Source organism: Mizuhopecten yessoensis, unplaced genomic scaffold (assembly GCF_002113885.1).
Source record: "Mizuhopecten yessoensis strain PY_sf001 unplaced genomic scaffold, ASM211388v2 scaffold7021, whole genome shotgun sequence".
Taxonomy (NCBI): domain Eukaryota; kingdom Metazoa; phylum Mollusca; class Bivalvia; order Pectinida; family Pectinidae; genus Mizuhopecten; species Mizuhopecten yessoensis.
The window spans coordinates 70,043-81,074 of record NW_018406841.1 but is presented as its reverse complement, the minus strand read 5'-3'; the positions used below and the strand labels follow the sequence as shown (position 1 = coordinate 81,074).

The following is an 11,032-nucleotide window of genomic DNA, read 5'->3' as shown; positions in this document are numbered from 1 at the left end:
AATATAATTAATATCCTGGAACTATATGTGTAAATTGTTTCTCCTGAACTTGTGTCAATTTAGATAAGTTCTATTTATGAAGCTTTTCCTTTAAAGTCGACATGTGTCATTGTTGTCAGATTAACTCATGCATTTACTTTGTCCATCTTATACCATATATCTTTCAACTTAATTATATTACGTAACAGGATTAACTGGTCATACCAGATCGGACACTGCATTCAGTCTCAGACAAAGGACAGCTAAATTGGCTTACCTGGTCGGGTACGGCCGAAGTCTGAAAGGCCGATTGCTATGAATGACGCTTAATTGCTTTTGTGTAAATGTACTTAGGACACGATTATGATTTGTAACTTCAGTTAGGAGCTAGGCATCGGACTGTACGGGTGTGTTTTTGGATACTCCAGAAATCATCCACCGACCTAGAGAAAGTTATTTTAATAAATTTATATTTGGACCATACAACATCTCCAGAACTTTTACTTTTCAAATTGTATAACAANTGTTACGTAATATAATTAAGTTGAAAGATATATGGTATAAGATGGACAAAGTAAATGCATGAGTTAATCTGACAACAATGACACATGTCGACTTTAAAGGAAAAGCTTCATAAATAGAACTTATCTAAATTGACACAAGTTCAGGAGAAACAATTTACACATATAGTTCCAGGATATTAATTATATTTATGTCACACGATGATATAGATTGAATGAAAGTTTATAGGTTAAAATACGCCAAATAACAAATATAATGATATATTAAATCAAAGTTCAAATTTAGCACTTTTATCATAAATTCTTTATGATAGATGTACGCTTTTGAATAACTTTTTTTAACTAAATGATAGTAGAGTGAAATTTCACAAATTAACAAAATGTGGATGGAATTTACAAGAAAAGATACTGCCCCAGTTTTCAAACTTTATTTCAATATTTTTCATTTCATGAGACTCTTTTTTAAATTTTTATTTTGGTTGAGATACAAAATAATTCCATGTCCGCATTTTTCGGTATTTTGCGTGGTACTAAGCTAGATGCTCTATTGCGTCTGGTATATAAAACGAACTTTAACATTTCAAATACAAAATATGAAAAGCGTATAAAGCAGATATTTTCATACAACTCTACCGAGATACCTTAAAACATAACAACACCGAACTTTAAAGATAAGAAATCACGCTTTGTTCTATTTCTGTACGATCACGTGGTTTTCGGTTTGGAAAGGAGAAACAGCTCTTTAATATGTAAAAAAAATCCCTAAATCAACTTGCTGTATCATTAAGATCGATATATATGCAGAAAGTATTTTACATAATGGTATGTAAAGTTACGCATTTTCAATCAACATCGATGAGAAGTTTGATCAGGCCCATTTCGATAATATAACAGGTTTTGTAACGCAGGCCAACCTAACATTTATTCAAGTAGCAATGTCGATTATATATTTCACAAAATGACAAAGCATACAATACATAGTAGACCAGGTGTTTTGGAATGTAGGCGTATTGTGTTTCACCCGCCATGTAAATGTAGTTAACGTTCTCATAGCACGAACCACAATGATGAGCATAAACAAATGTCGACCTTCATACCACACAGTAAACAGCATATTCTCTGAGGAGATCACGATGCAGACCATAAACCTTGCCCATAGCACGGAATTAGATTGCTATATAAGTCCATGCCCATAGCACGGAATTAGATTGCTATATAAGTCCGTGCCCATAGTCTTCATCTAGATGCATCTTTGGAAACCCGAAATACATGTCGATCTGTTCGATTGGGTAGTGATACAAATATGCAAATGAGTCTACACCAACGTTTTCGATTTCCAGAAATTCCTTACAGGAGAGTGTCTCAAAGGGTGTACAGTGGGCCAGCGACGTCTGAGAGATTCTTTTGATGTACATCAAAGGATCAATTTAGTCTTCTCGTTTCATCCACAAGGTGGCGCACACTGACCCTTAGATTTTGTCAGGACATATGCCAGGGGTGAGCGTAACCCATGGAGTATCGAGGATTGCCATGCGTGTAACGAATCTGCTTAATTAAAACTAAATTAATCTTAAACTCCAACCGTAATTCAGATTGTGCACAAAAATCAACTAGTTTAGTTTGCATTTTGTGAAAATGAATATAAAGAAAATAATGTAGAATCCGTGCCAGATCGAATCGTTTAAATCCCACTATATCCAAATTTTACATTATATTAAAAAGATTAATTTCAATGTATAAATATTTAAATTACATTTTATCCATTTTTTCACAAACAAGACGGAATGTGTTTGTAAATGTATATAGTTTGTACTTCAAGCAGTGAACACATTTCTGAGGCAAACTATCGTTTCAGCGTGGTTATATGTTGATGATTTTGTGTGTAAATGCATTCCAACACTTCATCAATGGTGCATTATGTTTAAATCATCTACTTGTATATTTATCATTAAGCACACATCAAACATTTTTGACTGATCGTCGCTATAAACAACGTTATCAATACTTTTCTAAAGGACGATAAAGTCGCTTTTTGATTAGATAATGACGTTATAACTCCTATGTGACTCTCACATGCACAATGCGTAGTCTGAGTTTAGAGTTCGGGGATGAATATGTTTGTTTAGGGAAACAACAGATGTTTTTTTTGTAAGAAAATATTTTTTGCGACTAATACGTTAAAAAGCAAACAGATTGAGAAAACAACAGTTATTTTTATTTGCAGACTCAATGCCAACATTGATTCTAGGGTTTTTCCTCGGTTATTCCATATGACATTTTCTGACGTATTGTAGGGGTTACGCTCACTTTCGCTCTCTGCACCCCTTGACTAATGTCATAGTAAGTTTGAAGGCATGCGACTGGCTATTTGATTGTCTCATGTTAAAAAAAACCTGACCAATCACTAGGCTGTTACATGTCCTTTTCAAAGCGGAGCGACACCCGACTTCAATGCCAGTCAATTTTACCGTTACGCGACTGAGAGATTCTTTTCATGTACATCAAAGGATCGGTTTAGTCTTCTCTTTTCATCCACAAGGTGGCGCACACTGACCCTTAGATTTTGTCAGGACATATTCCAGGGGTGAGCGTAGCCCATGAGGTATCGAGGATTGCCATATACGTGCAACCAATCTGCTTAATTAAAACTAATTTAATCTAAAACTCCAACCGTAATTCAGATTGTGCACAAAAATCAAGTAGTTTAGTTTGCATTTTGTGAAAATGAAAATAAAGAAAATAATACGAGGGCTGATATAGGTGTCGGGTTGATACTGGGTGTGATATGGTAAAAGATATGTTTTATTCTGTTTATTACATACTTACTAATAAAATACGGATAAATCTACTATCTTATGATCTATTTTTCTTTTGAATTATTGAAAAACGAAAAACCTTGCAAGGTATTATTTAGTTCCTGTTTTGGAACTACTTCTAGATTCCATGTGTCATTGGTTACCGAAGGAAATGCCTTAAATTTCCTCACGTCAGACTCGGTCTTTCTGACAGTATTCTTGTTTCTCATGCTTGAAACAAATCCGCAGGTGTCGTCTGCTGCAGCTGTAACGATGAGAGCTTTAGGCTCTGTTTCCTCTGCTTCCTCTGTCGCCACATCGTCAATCGTACCAATGGCGACAGACAGCTCTGGCGGCACAATGGGTTTATTGTTCTGTTGCTCAATCAGATATTCTAACTCAAGAATCCTACTGGCATGAGACTCTAATGTTCCCTCCCCAATTCGTAGCCGTTTTTCAGCATCAGCCATTGTTGAACTGTTGGTAAACAAGGGTTCCTAATGACGTTGTTGGTGGTGTTACAAAAGGGGTGTGGCACGGGTTTTGCGGGCTGATACGTTTTTGTTTTTTTTGTTTTTTTTGGTGTGTGAATACGGTGAGGGCTGATATGGGTTAGAGCAACTGTGTCGTATCGCATATACAAAAAAGTCGTATTTATTAGTAAATATGTGAATGCGAATATCACAGTTTACCTGGTTAACTGTACTTAAAATCACTTGAGGCAAATTAAATCTTATATGTAAGCAAATAAGGCTGGACCAACTTTATCGATTTTCATACTTTACAGGACACTATAAACGTTCCAAAACGAATAATTTTAAAGGAAACTATATTTAAATCATTAATTTGAAATTTATATGAGCACTTTCACTAAATTGTCTCTTGTATTGAAATGGACATGATGATAGTAATAAATGCAGGAGATGTGAAGAACAAAGGGCTGAATGAATCACTTGTTTTGCATGCGTATTGTATTTAAATATCATTAGGTATTAGGTGTCAGAAACAACTTGACATTAAAACAAATCAGGGTTTTCATTTTCATTTTGACATTTCTACAAATGTATATGTGTAATACAAGGTCATCATTAACTAATATTAACATGTAGGCAATATTATGAACATATTACATGATACTTTCATCACTAAAAACTAGTAAGTACAATGTACATATATAGGTTCAAGAATATTTGAATACAACAAATAAATACTAACTTAAGATGATGAAAATATTTTTAATTTTATTTTCAAAATAATTCGTCCGGTCAGTTTCTTTGTGATAAGTATTTGTGCGAAAAGCATTCTTATTATTGTACGGATAATAAGATATTAATAATTGTACTAATAGAAACAAAAATCAATACTATAAAGAAGTTCAAAGCATGAGTGCATTGGGACAAGGCCTTAATATATATATATATACAAGATACAAGATACAAGAATTTTGATTTAGAGTCGTGTTTGTAACAATGCATCTTTAGCTCAGAAGAGCTATTCTTACGACTATATATAACAATCAAGATTAATAGAAACAACAAAATTTCACAAAGGTAGCATGCATCACAGATAGTTGAATAAAAAGTAAAATAGCACGGAAAGATTAAAGGTCATGCAAACGTAAAGCTCATGCAGCATATACATTAATTTAAGAGACGTTTCAGTCAAATGTACATATATGCCAATATGGCAAAAACTAAAAATTGACAGAATACATGCTAATTTAGCATAATCTAAAACAACAATAAAAACATTTATGAAACAATAATTAGGAATTTACAGCATAAAAAAGAAAAATTACACAAAAGAAATTTGCATATAATTTTATAAAAGCGAAATAATAAAATGACAATATGTTTTAACACAGTTTGCCATTTGACAGTTTCTATCCGTGGACTATTGAAATGAATATGTAAATGAATATATATTATATGTATTAATGAAGTATCTTTATTGTGGCACTGAATACTGCTCTTCCAATGTGAAATTATCTTTTCTGGCAAGTATTGTATCCATCAGTCTTTAGCTCTAGAACTCTTGAGCAAGTTTAATTGATGGGTGGTCAAGATGCATTTCTCTCTATATACTGACGTTAGCTTGACTTGAAACCATCACCATGATTAAATTTGCTTGTGTCCTTAGTAGCTCATCATTTGAATATTTCATTAGAAATACACACTAGCATCTGACTTATTCCCATATTGTGAATAAATATCACCTCTAGGTGTCATCACAGTTTCTACTTCCTCTTCCGGTTCATGGGAGTGATTGGTTGATTTCGTTGTTTCGCCCTTCGAATGCTTTTCGATTTGTGCATACATATCACCACCAGGTGTCGTCACATGTTCTATTTCCTGTTCCGGCTCATGAGACCGCTTTTTAGAAACCGCTGTTTCGACCTTCCAATGCTTTTCGACCTGTGCATATATATCACCACTAGGTGTCGCCACATGACCTATTTCCTGTTCCTGATCATGAGACTGCTCTTTTGAATTCGTTGTTTCGACCTTCGAATGCCTTTCGACCTGTGCGTATATATCGCCGCTAGGGGTCACCACATGATTGGTTGCTGCATCCGGTGAATGTGCTCTTGTTGCTTCATACAAGACATTATGGTCTACAGCAGTTTCAGTTTCCCTGTGTTCTTTTGATTTTCTTTTTGTTCTGAAAAATACAAAATGCACATATCAATGTGATTGGCGATTGAAGTAGACTTGAGAAATTCAAAATCTTTTACAATGCATTTGCAACAATTTTCAATTATTAACTTTAATTATATTAACATTCTAGCCACAAAGAGCTATGTCGAATGATGTTTATATCAAAGCATATTTCGAATTCAAATTATTTTATTCTACATAACATGACATAAAACAACGATAACTGTTCTATACTATCCCCTAAGTCATTGAGCCTAGGCCCTGTAATCAACATCTTTCACTATTGTGGACAATAATGTCAAAATGATTTGATCACATTGGGAATATATATCTACATGTATTCGAAACCTGAACTAATTATCTTTTATCATTTAAAACATAGAAACACTTAATTAAATGTTATATTTACATATAGGTGATTTGTTTATTGATGGCATGTGATAACTTTGTTTAATAACAATCTAAACAAACTAATACCATTTCGTTCCTTTTAACCTAGAGCTATTTACCGTATTAGAAATACAAACCTTGAACACATGACCGCAATGACAATGCAGATTATAAGGAAGACCACGCCCCCTGCAGCTATTGCGATAATAACCGTAGCTGAAATGATACAAAGACAGATACATTCATAGCAACGAGAACTTAATGACTATCACTATTTACATACCAATTATGTCATTTATTAACAGAGGTATGTCTTGTGTAATCATGCATTTAACAATAGTACATAGAAATTTCTGTATTGATTTTAATACTGTCGCGTGTATTGATTTAAACTTATCAATTTACGTTTCTTTATGTATATAAATACATGAAAGTAAAGAGTAAAGTTATACTACGATTGTATTTTTGTAAACTGTCAAAATGTGTTAACAAGAAATACCTTTGGCTGTGTTTTTAAGTATGCGGTTATAAGTCTGAAATAATTGTGTTTCTTTGACATTGCTTATGTAACAGGAAAAAGAATAGTGTGCTTCCACCGGGGGTCGAACCCTCGATCTCCAGGTTCCTAGTCGGACGCTCTACCACTGAACTAAAGGCAAATTCCCTCTAGCTCGAAGGCGAACGTAATCCTATGAATAATTAGAATCTGCCACACTACTCCTCCCTTTTTAAATGTGTTCGCCCTCGAACACCACAACCCAGGTTCTAACTCCCTGTCACCACAAGGAGGTCTACGGACACCGTTTGAGACAGGAAAGAGAATAGTGTGCTTCCACCAGGGATCGAACCCTCGATCTCCAGGTTCCTAGTCGGACGGTCTACCACTGAGCTAAAGGGAAATTCCCTCTAGCTCGAAGCTAGAAGGCGACCGTAGTCCTATGTACAATTAAAATCTGCCACACCTACAACGTATGAACACATTAAAGAAATTAGTCATTGTAGAATAACATCCCGATCTACATTATGTTCGCGAGTAAATGTAGCTAATATCAATTAACGACCACATATACTCTTCCTGTGTAGTTTCGCGGTTTCATTTGTAACAATGGGTTGCCATAATTTCCAAATTTGTAAAACAATACTTGTGTTTAACGATTTCATTTAAAGTATCCTTTCAGGTATAGGGAATGTAGTATCTTCTGTTCCTTGACTGAAGCCCTATTCGAAGTTTAATAGAAACTGTGTTATAAACTGACCAAAATACAACTCAACATTTATTCTTCACGGTAAAAGTCAAATGACGCTTAGGATATCACAAATACGCGATTGAAATGCCAAAACGGGGTAATGGATCTGACGAAAATGTCCTATTATTTAACAGAAGTAACACAAATTCAGCATACTATACGATACTATACATTTACATACTTGGAAAAAATATTAAAATTACTGTCTAAATTCTTCTCTTTAATTTTGTCCGCCATTGTAGTAGCCTCCGGACTCATGGTAGGCTTCTCTGACGACGTAATGGCTCCCCCTCCATTGGTTCCGCCACCAATAGTAGACGTGATGGTAGTTGTAGGATCGGTTGTAGTTGTAGTACTAGTTGTCGTCATCAATGACGTCATCGCCGTTGTACTAGTTGGTGTTGTTGTACTAGGAGATGTTGGTGATGACGCTGTACTAGGAGATGTAGGTGATAGCGTTGTGGTGTTGAAGGTATGATTACATTTGGTTGACAATGATGAATCCGGGCCTATAACGTTTGCAGAAAAGACACTGAATCATTGGAAATGATTGTATAATGGCTATACACAATCTATATAAACCATGAAACGTATTCAACAATTAATGTATTATGTTGCTTAGGTGAGACTCTAAAACAGGATTTCATGATTAGAAAATGGTTGTACTCATTCTTTTATTTGCGAAACGGACCACACTTTCTACAGTAATTTAAGGGTTATACAATGAATAATTAGGATAATGTGATTTATGTAACACAAACGTTAAACAACTACCTTGTATTTAATGGTACCTCTTCCATAACCGATGCAGGTTTCCTCACTCCCGACTCATTAGATAAACCCACTAAGAGTTGGTTAAGTTTTTGGTTAGCCTCTAGTAGTACATGTAGGTACAATGTAACACCCTGAACGTTATTTCATTGGTCAATCGTCTAATTATGACGTCTGCTAACACTCCTTTGCTAATCCTTCTTCTCTTGTGATATCATATTTCATAGCGATTGTTTCCCCGATCACAAACAGGAGTAATGTATTCAGAGAAGAAAGACGAGATTTTCTAGTTATGACATGAAAAACTTTCCCCAACTCGTGATGGTTTATGATCATGTTTATCTAGCTCTCATTAGTTAATTTCATTAGTTATTTTTTCCAATTGTAAAACACACTCTGTAAACCTCGGTCCTTAATGCAACTTGAAAATTAACTAACTCGAGTTTAATAATCATGATAACTAATCAGTACTCGTTGGGGAACCTCTATAAAATAAAAACACAAACAGGGAACTGTTGTTTCTGATAATGTCAATAATGCCATATTTTTATAATATGTGATACATACTACAGGAAGAGACAATGAAAATCTAGATATACATTTTATCCTCGGCTGTTAGTTCTACAATAAGAAAATCTGTTTATTACATAAAACTTGACACAAAACACGACTTACCTGCCCTAAACGAAAGACAATATCCGGACGTACTTCCATTGGCTCCAGACTGCCATACAACAGTTATTGTATCGTTTTTCTGAACGGAATTGAATGTATTGTATACAAGACGACAAAGGTAAGTGTTTGGTTTAGCAGCCGAGAAAGCTGCTACTTGCGTTGATATAGTAATGCTGCTTCGACATCCAGACGGAGGATATAACGACAAGACAGGTTCATATCCGACAGTTGTCGTAGTTCCGTCGGAAAGTCCCACCAGTGTCGCCGTACAGGAACAGTTGATACTACCGCCATCTTGTCTGTACACAGACGATCCGTACGTATCTATAACCACGTGATCACCGACGGCATTACCACCTTCACACATGTTCAGTACTGTAAGGACAAAATGTAAACATCTGAATGTAAATATAACCATGCTTTATAATGAATACATAATCGAGGTTATTTAAACGCTCTCATGAACTACATTCACAACGGTGATTACGATGCACCATTATATGGTTTCTTGTCATTTCTTGGTTTTTAACAGAAATGAATAATGGGGAATTCGATTTGAACTTTAAAACGACAATTGATGTACGTCAACATTTAAATTGAACATTCGCTTTTAATATTCAATATACTTAGATCAAGTAAAAAAATATATTTAAAAAAAGAAATGAATTTTTATCATCATATTTACCAGAAGTTCCATCTGTAACAGCATCAGAACAAACAGTCCCTGCTGTATCTGTTATATAAAACAAAGTAAACAATTGTTACACTTGACATTCAAAATAGTAACATACCAATACATAGGAATTTTGTCTTTTGTCTTTTGTAATATCTTAACAATGGGTTCTTATCTAATAAGGTTAAATTTATATATAGTTTATTTTTGTTATATAAAGGTACCAACCAACCAAGTAAATACTTTATACGAGTATATAGAGGTCGCATACGTGTTATATACTGTACAATAATTTCCGACATTGGATGTTACACATGGCTTTTGGAGTATTATAGGTTTATATCGATTCGTTACCAATCGATCATCCAACCCCCATACTTCATCTTCCACGGACCAGTATGTCAGTGAAATCGACAGTTTAAAAAACCCTACCTAAATCAATACAAATAATACATATTGATGGAAAAATTACGACGGCATAAAGCCTGACTTAATATTTGGTAAGTGATTCTGACATGTAACAGGTTGATGAATTGATATATATTGATAAAGAGTTTATTTTATTTGTTAACACTTTTCAGTAACCTTTCATGCTGTTAATATCTATTGAAATGCCAAACTTTCACTAGGTCTCTTAACCCCTTCCATTCTGTATTTACTGTTTTAACTTGAGTGTCATTAATTAATTCAAACATATTTGATTGACATTACACAGTCAAAGGGATTGGGCACAAGGTCTTATAACTTACTAGGACCTCTACCAAGATCATGGTGTTGAGAGTCATCGATAGCATCATGTCAGATATACACCAATCCTTAAATACAATTATACCTCTCTCCCTCTTGAAAAAGAACACACTCACCTTTAAATAAACTCATCAGTATCCACACTAAGATCAGGTTCCATACAATCATTTTGTCCTTTCTCGCAGGGCAGAGTTAATATCTTATATTCCTAAGCTTCCTGGTCTGTTCAGCGCTGGAAAATTAGGCTTATGCTGTTATACACACAATGTTCCACGAAAACATATAAGGTATATATGTATTGTATCTTATTTTAGAACCGACTCATCCGGTCAGACCAGTTATAACTTACAGGGCATTGAGTAAAAACTTCACTCGCGACAGACACCAAACAGTGGGCTTACGTATGTTTGAGTCAACGTAGTTGTCCAAGGTCGGGAATTCCTTTAAAAATTCACGGTTTTACTTCCGTGAACACATACACGTCAACTTTACCAAGACTGATTGATTATTCTATTCAAAGACACCTTCTACAAATATTATAGAAATATATGCATGTTTTCCTGTCAAACGTCCTTAC

General features: G+C 34.6%; 1 protein-coding gene across 1 annotated transcript; it reads right to left on the bottom strand.

Moving 5' to 3' along the window:
• Positions 1–5,069: 5,069 nt before the first annotated feature.
• Positions 5,070–10,851, bottom strand: LOC110452984 (endochitinase A-like). Its single transcript, XM_021501769.1, has 6 exons — positions 10,572–10,851; positions 9,721–9,768; positions 9,036–9,410; positions 7,793–8,098; positions 6,480–6,558; positions 5,070–5,956 (listed from the first exon to the last, which is right to left on the bottom strand). Exons 1-6 carry the CDS (start codon positions 10,621–10,623, stop codon positions 5,458–5,460), a joined length of 1,359 nt encoding a protein of 452 aa, XP_021357444.1. The 5' UTR covers positions 10,624–10,851; the 3' UTR covers positions 5,070–5,457.
• Positions 10,852–11,032: the final 181 nt, after the last annotated feature.

What these genes read in the sequence shown, in the direction of transcription:
- LOC110452984 (XM_021501769.1), bottom strand. Translation starts at nt 10,623, where the DNA reads ATGATTGTATGGAACCTGATCTTAGTGTGGATACTGATGAGTTTATTT. An exon ending in ACTGATGAGTTTATTTAAAG is followed by an intron (nt 9,769 to 10,571) that starts GTGAGTGTGTTC and finishes TTTATATAACAG; the next exon opens with ATACAGCAGGGACTGTTTGT. An exon ending in TTGTCTTTCGTTTAGGGCAG is followed by an intron (nt 8,099 to 9,035) that starts GTAAGTCGTGTT and finishes CAAACGTTATAG; the next exon opens with GCCCGGATTCATCATTGTCA.